The 20,869-nt window shown below is 42.4% G+C and overlaps 1 protein-coding gene across 1 annotated transcript in view; it reads right to left on the minus strand.

Annotated features, from left to right (window-relative positions):
• Window positions 1–20,869, minus strand: part of UNC5B (unc-5 netrin receptor B) — a 250,789-nt gene that overhangs the window by 47,979 nt on the left and 181,941 nt on the right. Inside the window, exons 3-4 of the mRNA XM_087701872.1 lie at window positions 7,314–7,457; window positions 4,500–4,603 (exon numbers count right to left, since the gene is read on the minus strand). Of these exons, the coding sequence (XP_087557998.1) occupies window positions 4,500–4,603; window positions 7,314–7,457 (248 nt within the window). The remainder of the gene's footprint in view (window positions 1–4,499; window positions 4,604–7,313; window positions 7,458–20,869) is intronic.

Raw genomic sequence — 20,869 nt, forward strand, 5'->3', positions numbered from 1 at the left:
CTGACAAATATAGACACAACAGATTTTGGACATCCCCTCTCTGCCGCATGATGTGCTCATTCTTGAAACTTAGCAAGATTTATTAGAGAAACAGGAAGCAGTCTGAACAAATGCCCAGCCCCTTGTACTGTGCCAGTTCTTTATGCAGATCTCACTGAGTTACTGGAAGTGGTGGGTTTCACATTTTGTTACCACTGGTTGTCCGCGCGCTCCCGTTTTGCGAGAGCACACACCCCTTCCATGCATGCGCTTTGATCTCGCCCATGCCTTCCACGCATGCACCCGGCCTCAAAAACATGCCTAAATAGGATGGCATAAAGCCAGGGCGAGTGGGCGGGCTGACCCATGATTTCACTACCAGTTTGGGTGAACAGGTCTGAACTGGCTGAATACCATCTCTGGTTACTGGGATCCAAAGTCTGCAGCAGAGAAGAAGAAAATACATCCAGAGGAAAGGCCATGGATTGCTGATCTCGCCGAGCGCTAATGGTTCTTTTTCTATCCCCTTCTCAGCAAACAATTTGTTCAGTGTTTTCTTTACTAAATTCTGTCAGGGGTTAATGGCTGATCAGCCTATGTAGGTGGCAGGATGGAACAGGTGTTGAGGTTAAGCACATTATTAGATGTCAGAATAACAGATCCACTGCCTAAAATAAACACTTCTGCTGAATAATGAAAACAGACGGGGCCCCAGCGTGGTGCTATCCATCACAATCCCTCTCCATCTTTACCTGGCAACTCATTTCCCTAACAGGCTCACTTTCGGACCATAAACATCTGTCTGCTAGGTGCCAACCTTCCCAGCTGGAATTTTACTACGGCTGTGGAGACTTGAGGAAACAAGCCTGCATTTGATAGGTATAAACTCAAGGAAGGAAGCGACAACAGCTGGGCAGAAATTCTGGGTGAGGCTGAAACTTCATATGATTTATTAACAATCTGCAATGGGAGAAAAATGATACGCTTCCCTATCATTATTCACCTTCCCAAAGCAACCTTCAAGGAAAAGCATAGATGTGCCCAGCTGTGGGAGGAAGGCAGGAGGTTTTTCATTTCCAACCGCCGGCAAATTAGAAGAAAATTATATCTCAGCAATCAAAATTCCTAGAACAAAATTTTCTTATTCATAATAGAGGAAGGAAGGAAGGAAGGAAGGAAGGAAAGAAAGAAAGAAAGAAAGAAAGAAAGAAGGAAGGAAGGAAGGAAGGAAGGAAGGAAGGAAGGAAGGAAGGAAGGAAGGAAGGAAGGTAGGTAGGTAGGTAGGTAGGTAGGTAGGTAGGTAAGTCAGGAGATGCACATTTCCTAAATCAATAACTTAATGAGATGGTACAAACCTCTGGGAAGAGGAACAAGTCAAAGAAACAATGATTGTATGGGCAAAACTTTTTGGTTATACTATAACTGTAATGGCGAACCCATGGCACACAGATGTAGTGGCACATGAGCTAGATGTAGTACTCTCAAAGAGGATAACTATTTTAGATTGAAGCAACAAATCACAATGGACTTGATGAAATGGGAAAATCTACAATTATCAATGATTGGGAGAATCTCAACAATTAAAATGAACATTTTACCTAGAATCTTATACTTGTTCCAGACAATCCCAATTAGGTTGGGGAAAGACTATTTTGAAGATCTAAATAAAATGGTGTTACAAAAAAAGATGTGGAGACTCTAGAAAGAGTGCAGAGAAGAGCAACAAAGATGATTAGGGGACTGGAGGCTAAAACATAGGAAGAACGGTTGCAGGAACTGGGTGTGTCTAGTTTAATGAAAAGGAGGACTAGGGGAGACATGATAGCAGTGTTCTGATATCTCAGGGGCTGCCACAAAGAAGAAGGAATCAAGCTATTCTCCAAAGCACCTGAGGGTAGGACAAGAAACAATGGGTGGACAATAATCAAGGAGAGAAGCAACTTACAACCAAGGAGAAATTTCCTGACAGTTAGAACAATTAATCAGAGGAACAACTTGCCTCCAGAAGTTGTGAATGCTCCAACACTGGATCTTTTAAAGAAGATGTTGAATAACCATTTGTCTGAAATGGTATAGGATTAGGGTTAGGCAGGGGTTTGGACTAGAAGACCTCCGAGGTCCCTTCCAATTCTGTTATTCTATTCTATTCTGTCCATGAGTAATGGAGATATGTCACAAGCAACCTTGCCCCCAAATTCAATATCTTATCCTGTTTTCTTCAGTTTGGGGCTGATGATTGTTTTACCTCTGCCACATGCCTACTCTGATTCAATCCTCTTGAAAGGCACAGAAAATATTGAACCTCTCATAACCCAGACTAAGAGTGCGATCAAACCTATCCTGACTGCCTAACAAGGACAATATGTATGAATGAAAGCTTTATGCTCAGAATTCCTTGCAAAGAAATGATTAACCGTATCAGCTGCCTTTCAGGATTCCATTCAAGGGACTTTACTCATTTACTTGGTGGGTGGGTGGTTTATAGCCTCTGTTTCTACTCTGCCAAGGCAGCTAACAAACTGTAGAAAACAAAAATGGAATATGCAAACAGACAAAGTAGACTAAAATTTACTGGGAATTAGTTAGCAAAATAAAGTGATGGTTAAAACCCTGGTGGAAGAGATGCATTCTTATCGATTTTTAAAAGGCTGAGTGATGAGAGGCCAGGGAAGTGTGTTCCATAGCTTGCAGGCAGGACACACAACTTCTTCTTTGGGGAAATTTTCTGTTTCCTTGAGCTGCTGTTACATCACAAATAATCTTGTGGGTGGATGCTCAACTATTTGAACAAAAAAAAATTCCTAGCTAGTATGAGAGGAGATGAAGAAACTGGGTATGTCCAGTTTAATGAAAAGAAGGACTAGGTGAGACATGATAGCCGTGTTCCAATATCTCAGGGGCTGCCATAAAGAAGAGGGAGTCAACCTATTCTCCAAAGCACCTGAGAGAGTAAAACAAGAAGGAATGGGTGGAAGCTAATCAAGGAGAGAAGCAACCTAGAATTAAGGAGAAATCTCCTAACAGTTAGAACAATTAATCAGTGGAACAGCTTGCCACCAGAAGTTGTATATGCTCCAACACTGGAAGTTTTAAAGAAGATATTGGATAACCATTTGTCTGAAGTGGTGTAGGGTTTCCTGCCTAAGCAGGGGGTTGGACCTCCCAGGCTAAACATATCCAGTTCCAGCAACCGTTCTTCATATGTTTTAGCCTCCAGTCCCCTAATCATCTTGGTTGCTCTTCTCTGCACCACATCTTTTTTACATTGTGGTGACCAAAACTGAATAGCAATAGCAGTTAGACTTATATACTGCTTCACAGGGCGTTCAGCTCTCTCTTAGCGGTTTACAGAGTCAGCATATCACCCCCACAGTCTGGGTCCTCATTTCACCCACCTTGGAAGGATGGAAGGCTGAGTCAACCTTGAGCCGGTGAGATTAGAACCGCTGAACTGCAGATAACAGTCAGCTGAAGTGGCCTGCAGTACTGCACCCTAACCACTGCGCCACCTCGGCTCTATGCAGTATCCCAAGTGTGGCCTTACCAAGGCATTATAAAGTGGTACCAAAGACATGTACCAAGGCCCACCAGATTTATTTGCAACGAGTACTGAAAGATCCTAACCTACCACTAGGGACGCAACAAAGGAGTAACATGTAGCACTGCAACTACAATACAGGTTGAGATGTTTCCCTGAGCTTTTGAGAAATAAATCAGAGCACAAAGAATGGGACAAACCCTTGGAAAATGGGCATGGGATTTAGTAACAGAGGTTACAACTGTAAGAACGCGAGTAGATGTGGGTTATTGTGAAGTATAGGTAGTCCTCGACTTACAACCTTAATTGAGCCTGGCAATTATGATCAAAAGTCATGATGGCTGTAAAGCAGGTCACTATGGGACCAGACCAGGGGAGGGTTTGCAGGGGTTTGGGAGAATGACTAGCTAAGAGTCATTGAAGTTCAAAGAACCCCCAAATCCAACTCCTGGCTGGCTCCACCCACCAATCCTCTCCCCTCCCAGGAGTCCCCACACGGTCTGTTTTGGATGCAGGGAAGTGCAGGGCTCAGAGGCTCGGGGACGGCAAAAAATGGGCCTACCAGAAGTTCGGGAAAGCCGGAAATGGGCCCGTTTCCAGCCTCCAGAGGGCCTCCCAAATTTGGGGTGGCTGTTTTTGCCCTCCCAGAGGCTCAAGGAAAGCCTCCGGAGCCCGGGGAGGGGAACCCCTCCCCTGCCATGGTGCAGGAGGCCAACTAGGCCACGCCCACCGAGCAACTGGGCAGAAAACCACTTGCTAAAATTGACAAAAATGTCATAAATTACGTTCATGTGACCCTAGGAGGGGGCAATGTCAGAGCTTCCAAACTGGGTTGTAAATCACTTTTGGGGGAGGTGGTTGTAACTTCAAACAATTACTAAGTGACAGATTGTGAGTTTTGAGGACTGCCTGTAATCTGTTTTTGCTCGCATGAATGTTTTCCCAGGTGACCACCATCATCTTCACTGAATGCCCATCTTACCTCAGCAGTTGGCACGCCTTCAGGTGGTCGGCATTGCAAAAGGACCTCATGATCGAGAGGCACCTCCTTCCCCAGGGGCTCCTGGTCAAAGTTCTTCCTCAGATCTAAGGAGAGGAAAAATATAAAACCCACCAGCATTAGTTGTGATACTCACAGTGCAATTTAAAAAGCACAGGGGAAATCACCTTAAGCCTAAAGAGGCCCAGGTTTTCATGTCCTATTATTTTTCCTACACCTATAAAGCCTCAAATGTCAAATCGCTTAGAAGTTTGGCCCAAAATATTTGTGTAATTTCTATCTAAAGCAGAGATGGGATTCAGTCAGTTTGGACCAGTTCACCTGAACCGGTAGCAGAAATCGCAGGTGACCCACCCACCCCGCCCCAGCTTTATGCCATCCTATTTAGGCACGTTTTTGAGGCTGGGCACATGCGTGGAAGGCACACACATGAGCAAAGCGCATGAGCGGAAGGCTGGGTGTATGCGCGGAAGGAGTACATGCACTTGCGAAGCAAGCACAAGCACGGCGGACCGGTGGTAGCAAAATGTGAAGCCCACCACTGATCTAAAGATATGACAGGCAGCCCAAGAGACAGCCAAAAATAAATTTATTTCCTCATATTTTCCCATTATTTGAAATACTAAAATGGAACATCTTTCAAAGCAGGGCAGATATGCAGCTTAACAGAAACTAAAAGAATAAGTTCTGAAAGAAAATAGGCCTTCTCTCCTTGATGCTTTCGCCCTTAACAATGGCAAAACAACTCAGTTCCTTTGATGGAAATGGTCAGGCTTTCTGGATCCCAGACATTTAGCAAAACCAGCAGCAAAGGAGTTCCTTTTGTGACCCAAAACTAAACTATCCCACGAAAAAGCTTGGAGAATATTCAGGAAGCACATGTCCCAAAAGTGCTTTTTCAGGAGGCAATTGGACCTTCTTGGTTTTTTCTTTTTTTTTAAGACGTTTCGCTTCTGATCCAAGAAGCTTCTTCAGCTCTGACAGGATAGTGGGGAATGGAAAGATATATATTCCTTGCAGACAGCTGGTCATTTGCATCCCTTTAGAGGGTTGTTGAAGCATTTGGAGGTTTATCTGTGTCCTCAGGGTCACCCGAGGAGTGTGTGGAGCCTTCTTGGAACTTCTGAAAGGGTTTATAAGTCCTTTCATTCCCCACCATCCAGTCAGAACTGTTGAAGCTTCTTGGCTGAGAAGTGAAACGTCTTCAAAGAAAAACAGTCACCTCTTGAAAAAACACCTTTGGTTTTTTGTTTCCATCCCCTGAAACACAGAGATCATAAAAAAAAAGGTGCTAGAATGCGTGGAAATGGATAAATTAACGAAAAAACAGAGTATTATGAGATATGGAACAGGTGGTATAATTAGCTTGAAAAGAGATGTAAAATTAATGCATAATGAGTGTTTAGAAAATATAACAAAAGGAGATGGTATATATTCAGAAACCAATGGAGATGTAAATGTTGTATATATGTTGTATATACTCTAAAAATAATAACCATGAAACAAGGAGGTATACGTATGAAACAATAGGCTATAGAATGGAAAAGTAGGAATTAGAAAAAAGAATACCGATAGTGGAAAGCTGTAAAAGTGTAATTGTGATTTTAGTGTTTAAAAAGGCTGAATAAAAATGATATTAAAAATAAGAAAAGAAAAAAAAACACCTTTGGGACAACCATGACCTGGATGACTGAGAATCTCTACAGACTTTCAGGAAGTACATGTTTTTATGAAAGGACTACCATTTCTGTTCAGTTCTGATATTGGGGGAAAAAATGCCGAATGCCGGACTTTTAAGTGTCAAGCATGGTGGTAGCTTCCAATTGATGGTTTTTCAGATTCTCTGAAACATTTATCGTACCTACAAGCCTGAACATCTTTTTAATGAAGAACATGAATAAGAAAAACACATAAGAAAAGATAGGTATAAAGAATTAATCAGTAGGTGGCGCTAAGATATACTAAATTCCTCCTAAGCATTTTGACAAACTAAGGCCTTAATATATGTCTATATATCTCTATCGTTATCCCCATCTCTCTCTCTCTCTCTCCCTCCCTCCCTCCCTCTCTCTCTCTCTATCTATCTCTATCTCTCTATCTATCTATCTCTATCTATCTCTATCTATCTATCTCTATCTATCTATCTATCTATCATCTATCTATCTATAAATTATTTTGGGGACGATAGTGATTAATACACAGATGATAATTTGTAACATAACTTCATGAAATCGGTTCTACGATGATTAGAGATATCTAATATTAGCAGCCGCCTGGTGTGCATGCATGTGCCAGGAAGATGATCTTCTGGTTTCCGGCGTGTGAAGACCAGGTGGCAAATGAGCATGCGCGTGCCAAAACGCATGCCGAAAAGGTTTGCCAACACTAGCATATGATACGGAGAAAAAGCTGCAGCAGGACCAAGGATGTTTGCCCATCCGCTGTGGATTACAGCTTTATTCCAAAATCAGTTTTATTTTCTTCTACGAGCAGATTTTTTTTTTTTACATGATTGCTCCTTCCCAATAACCCCCCCCCAAAAAAAAAGTGCCAGTAAGTTTCTTCTTCCAGTAAAGGGTATCTCAATATAACTACTTCTCTCTTGGACACACACAGGCCTTTCATTAGCTAAGAGTCTATAAAACGTTTGAGCGAGTGAATTATTTTAATGTGGCTGTTCGTGATATTCCCCTTTTTTCTGCAGGGTATGCAGAAAAAACCAGCAGCGGAGTCATAATGTGAAAAGATCTCCCAAAAGAAAAAGAAGGAACAGAAAAGAATCTTTCCCAAACCTACATGCTATCCGAACGTACGCTCGGCGACTTTTGGTGGTTCCAGCAGAACTCCAGGCCACACACTGACACCAGTAATCTTCTAGGCCAAACAGCTCCTCCACTTGCTGGCGAGAGACTTCGATCTGGACTTCTCTTACAAGGAGCCCTGGAAACAAATAGTTTAGTTTACTTTCTTGCCATTGCACATGTACAACTAAATTAAATGCCATCTTCAGTGTGCATTGTAACTATAAAACACGCAACCTTCACATGCTGTATAATTGAAATTGAAAACTCGATATTGCATTAATGTTGCACTATACCAAGGATGGCTAACCTTTTTGTTGTTGGGTGCCAAAAATATGAGCGTGCACATACCCATAATGCAAAGTGTGCCCCCATGTGTGCACAACCCCCACATGCCTCACACTACTTGCCTCCAAATTGAGCTTAGTATTTCCTCTGGGGGGGCCTGAGGGAGGTGGTTTTTGCCCTCCCCAGGCTTCAGGTAAGCCTCCTGAGCCTGGGAAGGGTGAAAAAGACCATTTTCGTCCTTCTCAGGTTCCGGAGGCTTTCCTAAAGCCCGGGGAGGGCAAAAACGGCCTTCCCCAGCCCTCCGGAAGGCCGATATTTAGCTGGCCGGTGCGCGCATGAGCGCTGGAACTGACAGCTTGTGTGCCGGAAGATATGGCTCTATGTGCCACCTATGACACGCATGCCATCACGGCGCTATACCGTAGAATTCAATATAATTACTGCGCTTGGATAGAAGCTGTTTTTCAGCCTATTTGTTCTTGTTTTTATCCTCCTGTACCGTCTGCCAGATGGTAATAGTTCAAAAAAAAGGATGCCCAGGATGAGATGGATCTTTAAGAATGTTTTGGAACTTTCTTTAGGCAGTGGGAGCTATAAAGCTCTTCCAAAGAGGGAAGAGGGCAACCAGTGACCCTCTGGGCAATGACGTTAACCTTCTGGAGCACTGTCTTATCTGCCACTGTGCAATTGGCAAACCATACACAGCAGAGGTGGGTTCCTACCTGTTCAGACCAGTTCAGCTGAGTAGGTACCATATTTTTCAGAGTATAAGTTGCACCAAGGTTTTGAAAAGGAAAAAAAAAAAAAAAGTTTTTGCACTCTGCAAACCTCCCAAAAACGGCCCGTTTTTCGTGAAAATGGGCCCATTGTTTTGTTCAAAAAAGGGAATGAATAGCCCTTAGGAGGCTTGTAGAGTGCTCCTCGGCGGTGGGGGGCCAAAAATGAGCAAAAACTGGCCCATCGTTTTGCAAAAAAAGGGCCTGTTTTTGTTCAAAAAAAGGGGGGGCATTATACAAGCCTTTAGGAGACTTGTAGAGTGCTCCTGGGGCCTGGGGTGGGAGTGGGGGAAATTGAGCAAAAAACAGCCCATTTTTTCGTTCATTTCTGCCCTCCCCAGCCCCCAGGAGCATTCTGAAAGCCTTCTAAAAGCTATGCACGGCCATTTTGGTGAAGGGGCGGGGCTTCAGGAGGCAAAAAATGTTGTATGGAGAGTATAAGACGCACCCAGATTTTCAGCCTCTTTTTTGAGGGAAAAAGGTTAGTAACTCAGCCTGCCATGTCCCCAAACCGGTTCTCTCAGCTGCACCGTAGGTGCCACCATCTTGTTTTTTCCTTCTGCACATGCGCAGAAGCATTTTTTTAGTACTGTGCATGTGTGTGTGTGTGTGTGTGTGTGTGTGTGTGTGTGTATGTGTGTGTGTATGTGTAGCCTCTGAGCAAACTGGCAGAAGCAGCAGCCGAAACCTACCCCTGATACAAAGGTGCAGTAAGTTAAAATACTCTCTATGGTGCAGCGGTAGAAGGTCACCAATACATGCCAAAAAAAGTGAATTATTATAGAGTTAGAGAAACCAAGAACTGGGAGCATTAGGGTTAAATGAAACACCATCTATGAAGAAGGGAGGAACACAAACCCACGCATATCAGAGACAAATGAAAAAAAAAATTAAGTCTTTTGACGAGGTCTACAGCAATGTTCTCTCTAAAGATCAACACGTGATAAACACAAGTTTTTGTTTATGATACATTTGTGTAACTTTGCGTTACATCTGAGCTTTGTGTACAGCTATTATATACAATGGATATGGCACAGTTGAGCTTTGCGTACAACTATTCATCTCCTCCCATTTCTTCTGTGCATCATTTTTAGGTTAGGTAGGTTGTTCGCATGCCCAGTACTACTAAAGCTGCACAAAAAGTTTACATCTAATGAAATAAAAGGTTGTAATTGGCCTTTTTTTCTTTTTCATACATCATTTTATCATGTAATCATTTTTTTTTACATGATTAAGACTCAAACCTTCTTAATGATGTGTATTTAGCTAATCACATCACTGGGTTAAATGTGACAATAGTATTTGCTAGACAATCAGCAAAGAGACCTTTGATATCATACTCCTAGTCTGCGTTTCGGTATAACAATGGTAATAATAATAGTATTATTTTATAATTATTATTATGAGCCATGGTGGTGCAGTGGTTAGAATCCAGTACTGCAGGCTACTTCTGCTGACTGCCGTCTGCCTGCAATTTAGCACTTCAAATCTCACCAGGCTCAAGGTTGACACAGCCTTCTATTCTGTGGGTAAAATGTGAGTAAACATTTTACCCACAGATGTGGGTAAAACATTTTACCTCACCCAATGTGAGGTGGGTAAAATGAGGACCCAGATTGTTGGGGCAATAGGCTGACTCTGTAAACCGCTTAGAGAAGGCTGTAAAACACTGCAAAGTGATACAGAAGTCTAAGTGCTATTGCTATTATTAATAACAATGGTATTACCATATTTTTTGGATTATATGATGCACCGGTGTATAAGATGCACCAGGATTTCAAAGAGGTAAGTCAGGAAAAAAAGTTTTTGCCTTCCCCACCTCCCAGAAGAACTCTGCAGGCTTCAGCAGGGCTCAGGGAAGGCAAAAATGCCCCCGTTTTTCACCAAAACGGGGGCATTTTCCTCTTCCCCCAGCCTTGCTGAAGCCTGCTCATTTTTCACAAAAATGGGATGTGGGGGCGGGACTTCAGGAGGCCAAAAATAGCTGTATTCGGTGTATTAGATGCAGCAACATTTCCACACTCTCTTAAGGGGGAAAATGGTGTGTCTTATACTCTGAAAAATATGGTAATTATTATTTTATTATAGTCAAACCTTGGCTATCAAACAGCAAAACAAATGCTACTAATGTTCTGACCTAGGCTTCCTGAGACAGTAAAAATCACACAACCTCTTTTTCTTTTTCTTTCAACAGCTGTGAATTATGTTCACTCACAGCCTGTAACAAGTCACAAATAGTTTGCAAAGAGTCTAACTGAATTCTGCCACAGTCTTTCGGGATAAGGCTGATAAACACCCACCTTTATCTCCCTTGAAACATTGCCAAAGATCTAATTTCCAATTAGCTTTGCAGATCACACGGAGCACACAGTCAAAACGAAGTTTCAGAGTTTAAACTGACCAAAATGAACAAAGTTGTTTCCTGCAAAGGCTCACATGCCTTTGCTCCTCCTTTATGTCTTATGGGAGGGGCCAATCATCTCCAAGCCTTACTCCCAAGTCTCCCTTTTTGTCTTAACTGTTCTTGCCTTCTGGCAGCTCTGCGCCTGCGCCCACTGGGAACAGGCTCCCCCTGTTCCTCTGCCTTGCTGATGACCGACTCTGGAGGCTCTGGAGGCAGCACGATGGCCCTGGCCCCCTCTCTGCCTCCGACGCAGAGCCCTCATCCGAGCCTTCTCCAGACTCCAGGACTGGCCCATGCTCCACCTCATCTCACTGCCCAACTCTGCTGCCAGCTCCGCAGGCCACCAGCAGACCACAACAACCATCACATTTGCTTTACATGTATGAACCGAAGCTTTATGGAAAACCAGAAATTGAAACCTGGTCAGTGACAAGTATGGTAATAATTTTTAGCACAGTTATAGTAATGGCATTTGGCCTAGAGAAAAGCAACTGATTGGGGCAAAATCCTGGCAATGGAATTGAGATGCTGAATGGCCAAACCACCAGGATGAAGCCTACAAGTATCTGGACATTTTACAGTTGGATAACATCAAGCACGGACAAGTGAAAAATGGGCTTAGAAAAATGTGCTTAGTAAAATACTGTATATTCAAAGAGTGAGAAAACGTGCTAAAGACAAAATTAAATGATGATGGTGAAAACATCATCAAAGCCATCAATACCTTGGCAATACCTTTGATACAATACGCTGCTGGAATTATTAAACTGGACACAAGCTGGACAGTTGGATCAAAAGAAGAAGAAAATTCACTATGCACTATGACTATAACCCCAGCTTGATACTCTTTCAAAAGGGTGACTCTGGAATTCTGGGATTTGAAGTCCACACATCTTAAAGTGTCCCAGCTTGAAAAGCACTGTTCTAAATAGTACAATTAAAATTTAAATATATTTCCTGCCTCTCCCTATCTCACCGTCTAATTGGCATGGCACAACACGGCCATGGGAAAAGGTGAGGGGAAGCATCTTTTGGGAAGTGACGATTACGACCAGGTTCCTCTTGTCACTGCAATGAATCTCTTCTTAGGTGGCAAAACTGAGGCTCCTCTTTCACCCATGGTTTCTACCCTTCCAGCCTTACCCTCTGCCTTTATCTCTCACTCCCTTTCACACAAGCCAATTCTTAACATTCAACAGAAAATGTAACAGAAACAATCAAAAGACATGCAGCGTCCATCACAGGCATTGATGTGTTAAATCAGGGGTGTCAAATTCGATTTCATTAAGGGCGGAATCAATGTTGTGTTTGACCTGGGAGGAATGGGGTGTGTGGATGGAGGGCCATGCCCAGGGAGGCTGTGGCCAGGGGGGCATGGCCAGCTCAACGTCACTTGTCGAGGCTCCATTTTCGGCCACGATGGCCTCCTGCAGCCCTCTGCCAAGGAAAAGGTAGCTCCCCAGGCTCCGTTTTGGCTAACAAAGGGCTGCAGGAGGCCATCATGGCCAAAAATGGAGCCTGGGAAGGCCGTGTGAGGCTCTCTTCAGCTCAATTTTCCCTGGCAGAGGCACTGTGGGCCAGTCCTTCTGTGTTTTCAGGATGGCCCTGTGGGCTAGATCTAAGCATCCGCGGGCCTTGAATTTGACACCCCTATGTTAAGCAGAGTAGAAAAATCCATCAATAATTGATCACTGATTGTGGTGTTGTAATAAATTCACATCTGTTTCAAGAATACCATGAAATTGCAAGATAAGCTGTACTCCATCTCCTCCTCTGTTTTACCCCTGCTTTCATTGCTACACTTGCCCATTACGGCAGTGGTGGGATTCAATTTTTTTTACTACTGGTTCTGTGGGCATGGCTTGGTGGGCCTGGCAGGGGAAGGATACTGTAAAATCTCCATTCCCCCCCCACTCCAGGGGAAGGTTACTGCGAAATCCCCATTCCCTCCCGATCAGCTGGGACTCAGGAGGCAGAGAATAGATGGGGGCGGCGCCAGCCAGAGGTGGTATTTACTGGTTATCCGAACTTCTCAAAATTTCCGTCACCGGTTCTCCAGAACCAGTCAGAATACCACCTCTGCCTCACGGCCTCCATTCAACAAGAGGCAGCGGCATGTCCATTAATTTCACTGCCTTTACTACATGCCTACAAAGGAACAGAGTGGCTTCAGCAGTCATTAACTGTTTCTGATACAAAAAAAAGAGAAGAGAACAATTACCCTCTATTTCACCCTGCACAGATCCTCTAATGAGTGATGGCCTTAGAGATAAGCAATGTTTGAGAACTGTCTTTATTTAAGACAGTTGATGCTTTAAGGAAGATAGCATGCTGCACTGATAGTAATTTGAAACTGGGAAAGCTTGGTGAAGGTTGCTACGTCCTCCTGCTCTTCGTGAGCCTGGAAAGTTGTCATTTGATTAATAAAAAATAAAATCCCCAAAGCTTTATTCTCTTTTTTTCCCCAGCTGCAATATAAAATCCTAGCCTAACACACCTTCCCCATTATTGGAAAATGGCTTGAAGATTGAAGAATGATTGCAAGCATTGGGACGCAGTGGCTCAGTGGCTAAGACCCTGAGCTTGTCGATCAACAAGGTCAGCAGTTCGTCGGTTTGAATCTCTAGCGCCGTGTAACGGAATGAGTTCCCGTTACTTGTCCCATGAAAAGCACCAGCGAAGTTATAAGCTATGTTGTTGATTATTCTGATATTTTCACAACAAGGATGCCACAAGCATTGGGTGGGGGGTCGGGGGAGAAAGTACTTGTGCTGTTTTCTGTCTCATGCGTTCAAATGAACCTACAGCTGGCTTTGTACACTAACTTAGTGGCAAATCATCCATTTGTTTCTCCTTCTTCTTCAGGCCAGAATCTCTCTTGAACGGACCCTTTCATTCAATAATTATCCACATACTCAAACCATCAATCCCACACTCTCTCTCTCTTTTTTTTACTATCAGCTGGGCAACTCCATCCTCAGCAGTACAAAGCTTCAAGATTCATTCTCCCCATTTCTACTTGTTGCTTCCTGAAGACAATTTTCCTACCATTTAAGGCCAGTCAGAGATGGAAGCCATCTCTGAAGCTGTTCTTAAACCCTTTTGTGTGCCAATACAAGGACTAGGGATGTGGTGGCTCAGGGGCTAAGATACTCAGCTTGTCGATTAGAAGGTTGGGAGTTTAGTGGTTCGAATCCCTAGCACCGTGTAATGGAGTGAGCTCCCATTACTTGTCCCAACTTCTGCCAACCTAACAGTTCGAAAGCATGTAAAAAAGTAGAAAAATAGGGACCATCTTTGGTGGGAAGGTAACAGTGTTCCATGCGCCTTCGGCATTTAGTCATGCCAGCCACAAGACCACAGAGACGGCTTCGGACAGCGCTGGCTCTTCAGCTTTGAAACGGAGATGAGCACCACCCCCTAGAGTCTAGCACATATGTGCAAGGGGAACTTTTACTTTTAGTCTAGATAAAAGAAGGACTAGGGGTGACATGATAGCAGTTTTCCAGTGTTTGAGGGCCTGCCACAAAGAAGAGGGGGGTGGGTCAACTTATTTTCCAAAGCACCAGAAGGCAAGGCAAAAAAACAGTGGCTGGAAACTAATCAAGGAGAGAAGTAACCTGGAATTAAGGAGAAACTTTCTAACGATGAGAACAATTAATCAGCTCACCTTCAGAAGGTGTGGGTGTTTCATCACTGTCGGCTTTTAAGAGGAGACTGGACAATCACTTGTCTCAAATGTTATAGAGTCTTCTGCTTTAGTAGGAGGTTGGACTAGAAGGCCTCTAAGGTCTCTTTCAGCTCTATTCTGATTGCTTGAATTCATTGGTTTGCTTGTACCTACAACTCACAGTTGTTTTCCAGCATGAATACCATTATTTTCTGGGTTAGAAAGAGTTATCTTTCCTCTATTCTCCCCCACAAACCCCCCACTTTTCTTAGATTTACTTCACTTCTAAAGGGATAGACAGGAGCATATTCAACCAAAACCATAGGACACTTTGGTTTTATTACACATCGCCCAGAGTCAGTTTGGAGTCAGCCGGTGCCTACAATTGAATACATTAAATTAAAATCCTTGTGTAGCCACAGAATGCCTGGTTTCAAAAAACTCGCTAAATCGAAGCTAAGTGCTTTCTCTTTGAACCTTCCCGTTGTCTGTCACTCAAGTTACCTGACAAGGGAGCTGCGGAAGAGCCAGGAAGAGTGTTGGGAAAGCCAAGAATACAATTTTAAGCTCTTTGACAAGGTCTACTATATAAAAGAAACAGTAATTTAAAAAGAAGGCAAAGCAGGGACTGTTTTTGGGGAGCAGGAGAGAAGGGGAAGGAGAGGGTACTTCCTAAGAGCAACGAAGCTGAGCCAGTTAAGAAGAAAGGAGATGAGGGAGAAAAAGATGCATCTATTCAACCAACACTTTGCCAACTCTGCAAAATGAGGCTTGCTCCTGTGGAGATAATGAAGTCTGTCTTGATATCGGGCGTAAATCAGAAATTACACTGGTGGATACATATTTTCTACGGAGTCCTTGGTGCTCTTAGAGTTAGTTGTTTGCTTGTAGACATCTCATTACCTGACTAGGTAACATCATCAATGCTACTGAGTGTGATGTTTGTTTCCGGTTGATATATAGTTGATTTGCCCTGCCAATGTTGGTGAAGGTATGGTTTTCTCTTTCGTAGTTTCTTGATTAGGGTATTGTTCTCTGCTTGATTGTTTGTCTGGTGTTATTTCCTCTTTATTGGCTGCTGGCTGCTGGCAAGGATCTCTCCTGTTGTTTTTGTTTTGTGTTCTTAGCTTTTTTATTGTCTCTTTTAAGTTGCTTATACTAGACACAAGAACAGTTTTTTCCCTGAATGCCATCACTCTGCTAAACGAATAATCCCCTCAACACTGTCAAACCATTCACTAAGGCTGCATTGCTATTATTATTAGTCTTCTCATCGTTCCTATCACCCATCTCCTCCCACTAATGACTGCAGGACTATAACTTTGTTGCTTGTATCCTTATGATTTATATTGATTGTTTCCTGATTGCTTATTTGTATCCTATGACTATCATTAAGTGCTGTATCTTATGATTCTTAATGAATGTATCTTGTCTTTTTGTGTACACTGAAAGTATATGCACCAAAGACAAATTCCTTGTGTGTCCAATCACACTTGGTCAATAAAGAATTCTATTCTATTCTATTCTATTCTAGTCTAGTCTAGTCTATTCCATCCCATCCCATTCCATTTTATTCTTATAAGCGAGCTTATATTATGTATTTGGCTACATCTGGTATGTTGTGTCGTGCTGCTGGCATGTATTCTTTCTCTAATTCTTTCTCTGGTTCTAATGGATGTAAAGAGTGCTGTGAGATTGAATTAAACCATAATTTAATCTTCTTCTATTTTTGGTCTTTGATTTTTTTTGAAAGCACCAAAAATTGCACAATAACCCTGAGCTACACATATTCTTGTCTACTGTTTCCTTTTACTCAAGATAAAAATTCAGGGCCAGCCCCTCGATCATTAAAGTAGCTTGAATGCTAGCTGCAACTATGAGGCTTTAGTAGGCATTGTGTTGATTCCATCCATTCCTTCAGCCATACCCAGCAAATTCCATGCCATATTTCCTTGCTGCCGAATCTCAGTCTAGCACGTCTGGCTCCTTTAGCTGGTGTGACAATAACACAGTTGAGATTACAAGGGGAACATGTTGCAAGGAGTCTCTTGGGGCCAAAATGGCTCCTGCCTGTTGCAAATCCATTTGCTATTCGTGTTACCAACTTCCACGCCAATTAAATAATTTAGCCCTTGACGGCATTTAATAGAGACTTTTGTGCGAGTTCAACAATAATAGACTTATTAAATAGACTTTATTACATGGAAGCTTTCGTTATAGCTATATCTTCTTGCTGTATTTATTTTACTTTAAAAAAAATGAAGTGAAATGAATCTAGCAAATGAAAAAGAAGTTATTGTGATTGCTTTGGTAAGAGTTATATATCTTACAGCCACTTCTCATGAATATAAATAATACGATAGGGCCTGGATTGAAACAAGGTTTATTCAAAATAAAACTTTAAAAGTCACTACATAAAATAGACATTGGACCTAGAATCCTTAACCCTGTGATTTAAGAGAAGTATGAGATAAGAGGATTAATCTGTAATCCATCTACTTTTAGATGGCTTCCAAACTAATAAGCTCAAGTGTCTTTTAAAGCTTGTCTTGACCAGTTGCTAGAGAGCTCAACATGGAACTATGGTGGGGGAACCGTATTGAAATATAGTTTCAATCCTCTTTGAATTTGTAAAATATTACATACTAGCCGATACTCTGACAATGCCTGGGTATTTATTTATAGGGGGGAAATGTCCAGATCAAAAGTAATTTCTAATGTTGGATTTTCTCCCTTACCGGAGGGAGCCCCCTTGTGGAGTACTGTGAAGCCATTACCATGGCAACTCCACTGCACTGTACAGTAGAAGCCATTTTACGACAGTACAGTAAAAGTCATTTAAAGGCACAAGAGGCTGCATATTAATAAAACACACTCCCCGAAGGGTGTTAGGGGTGTCTTACCCTCACAGTATTTGTCTCCAGAGAGTAAGTTGTCTGTGTACCAAGTCTGGTTAAAGTTGCTCGAGGTGTTCCAGAAGTATGCTGGAACACACATGGGGGGGGGGAGAGAGAGAGAGAGAGAGAGAGAGAGAGAGAGGGAGGGAGGGAGGGAGGGAGGGAGGGAGGGAGGGAGGGAGAGAGAGAGAGAGAGAGAGAGAGAGAGAGAGAGAGAGAGAGAGAGAGAGAGAGAGAGAGAGAGAGGACAAACTGGTTTGGGTCATGGAATCCTTTGTGTAACATGTCAATAGATCATACACATAGATTTTACCTCTACTTGTCAGATGCAAATGTTAAATTGCAGCTCACGAAAGATTTATTCCTCAAGACTATAGAGAAGAATCTAGTCAACTAGAGTTCAGTAGTAAATTGGTGCCAAATAAGGGTCAGTGGAATTTAAGAGGGTTTGGATTTAGATTGTTTGTGGGAACATAATGACTCTAGCCTGGTGACTTATTTAACTCCACCTCTGCTAACTCTTCTGCTACACTATCACTTATACCACATGTGTCCAGTGTATGAATGTTCATAGACTGGAATAGACACGGCAACAAGTCAGCCAATGGGACTGTTTGGATCAACAGGGTAACAGGTCAGCCAATGACGGCTGTTTGGAAACTGAAACAGTATTTGTTGTGTGAGCAACAAGGAAAGAGCAAGGAGCCTGGGTGTGGCTTAGCTCTGCAGTTCTGAGTCTGTGCTGAGAATTAAAACTAGTCTGCTGTTCTAAACTGAAACTAAAACTTCTCTCCTCTACCTCTGTTTTGTTGGAAAACCTGCCTTTTGGTATTGTATATTTACTTTATGTGTTATATATAAAGATAAGTTAATGAACCCTGCTGAATCAGTTACCTATGTGTACTTTCTGGATGTGATTGCTGCAATAAACTCTGATACAGAATTTATTCAAGAATTCACTGGTAAAAAGGAAACAAGTCCCCAATCACAGTTCATTTGGCAGATTCAAAGTCACCTGCTGGATGCCCAGCCCAATGTCTACTTTTTATTGCCTCATATATTTTATTACTGCTACTGCATTTACCATAACTGCACTGTTTTTACTTCATTGTGTATGCATGCATGCATTTGTTCTTTGGTTTCATGAGAAAGGGAGACAAAAACCTTAAAACAGAAGCTTTGTTTTTTATTATCATTTTAATATCAAGTGTGTTTAATACCCCCTATTTCTGCAAGAACAAAATAGTTGTCTGTAGTGACAATGAGGAAAGGGAATATTTTGAAAATTGGAAGAGAGTGGCAGTGCAAGTTTAAAAAAAAGAAAAGTTCAACTTAGCTTGAAGTAGTAGGAGGTCATTTTTCTTCTTTATAAAAATGTTAGTGATGGGAAGAAAATACAGGTGGTCCTCATTTAGTGGCTGTATTTGGTTAAAGTGAAATGGTCGCGAGAGAGGGAGGGAGGAGGGAAAGAGGGAGGGAGGAAGGAAGGGTGCAAAGATGGCTGGTTACTGCCATTTCATTCACATAAATTTCTCACATATAGTGTCTTGTGCCAGACCTGTTTCCTGCCTACCCCCCCACACCCCTCACAGAGCAAAGTGATTGCTTAAACAAGTTATTTCTTCCTGAGATGCTTTTCCCCACAGGGCTTGTTCCTAAAAGTGCTAAGGGCGACATGCTCAATTTGGTGACCTCAATTAGTTCATTACTAGCCTCCCTCTCTGTAAAAATGTCCCCCGTCCCCCCGCTCTGTACAGGAGGCTGACTAGGCCATGCCCACCATGGCCACGCCTACCCAACAACGGGTACCTGTTGCTGCAATTTTTGAAGCCCACCCCTGCCCAAGAATGAATGAGAGAATGACTGTTTGTGGAGTTTTCATTTTGATTTCAAGCCTAGCCATGGATACACACGATAAAGGAATGGTTCCACCACAAATACGCGCACAACAAAAGCCCGCCTGACTAAACCGCGGTGTCTAAAGTGCGGTGACAAAACCGTGCGACGAATGAGCGACTAATTAGCCCTAAAGCGCGCCGACAAAAGCGCGCCGACAGAAGCGCGCTGTAACGTAACCCTAAATCTAACCCTAAACCTAACCCTAAACCTAAATGTAAATCTTACCTTAAAGTAAATCGCGCTTCTGTCGGCACGCTGTTGTCGGCGCGCTTTTGACATCGCGGTTTTAGCACCGCGGTGTTGTTGGCGCGCTTATGACATTTGCGCTTTTGTTGGGTCACGAAAGGAATAATATCTAAAAGTATGACCGAACGGTGATGATGAACACTTTAGTGAAGGATACCAGGTAATGAGAGGTTTTGAATATGGGTGAGATCATTTCTTATCAGGGAGGAAAATGGAAGAAAGGAAGTGAAATAAACAAGAGTAAAAGTAGAACAATTGCATGAGTCCTACATTAAAAAATAATAGAGGAAATTAATCTTTCAGGAGATTTAATAGAATTTCTACTCTATTAATAAGGAAAGAAGGAAAAAAACGGATGTGGAAGCTATATGGAATTGAATGTTGAGAGTTACTGCTACAAAAACGTAGAAAAGTAGCAAGGGACGATTAAGATTGTTAAAGAGTGTGAGAAAATGCAGAATGATTTTGATGGTAATAAGCAATTGCTTTGGAAGTTGTTGAAAGAAGCTGTGCCCAGATTTTCCAGCAGAGTTGAGTGCAATCAAGAAGAAAAGTAACGAAATGCTCCAATTATCCCAGGACGGTGGTTAGATTTGGTGTAAGGATTTACTTAAGGCATTTGATGACAGAAGTTTCTTAAAACTGGCCTTGAATAATAATCCACTTTCCAAAAGGCATTTTTACTGCCTTCGAAATTGGAGAGAACTTGGTTTCAAGTATTTAGAATTCTATTATTTTATTATGGTGATTGTCAGACAGGTATTTAAACCAATGCCTAGCAGAATATTTCAAAGCTGCCTCTCTTAAAAACAATAAACAAACAAACAAACAAACAATTGGGACCACTTCAGATTCCAGCATGTTAAAATTGCCAGGAGAACGAGGAATTAACTCTGTTATGGACTCCATTATTCTATTTCAGTCAATATAAAAATATATAAAACCTTTCCTGAATCATATCAAAAGGCCATTTAGTTCAGCATCCTGTTCCTAACAATAAACAATCAAATGCCTCTGGGAAACACACAAGCAAGGCCTGAAAACAAAACAGAACAAAACAAAAGTAGCTTTGTAACTAAATCTGTCTTGCCCAGATGTGCCGGGTGGTAGATTCAAATTTAAAATTTACAAACAAAGTCTATTGATCTACTGCACTCTCCTTAGCTTATTTTTAGAGCGAATCAAACAATCATTTCTCAAGGCAATGACCATCCGCAGAGTCTATAAGCCAAGGGTATCAAACTTGATTTCATTGAGGGCCACATCAGGGTTGTGTTTGACCTTGGGGGGGCCAGGGGGGGCATGGCCAGTTCAACATCTCTCGTGTCAGGGGCTCCTGTGTTGGCCCGCATTGCTTCTGCCAGCGAAAAT

Source organism: Thamnophis sirtalis, unplaced genomic scaffold, assembly GCF_051295495.1.
Source record: "Thamnophis sirtalis isolate CommonGarterSnake01/CBP01778 unplaced genomic scaffold, rThaSir2_p1.2 scaffold_15, whole genome shotgun sequence".
NCBI lineage: Eukaryota > Metazoa > Chordata > Lepidosauria > Squamata > Natricidae > Thamnophis > Thamnophis sirtalis.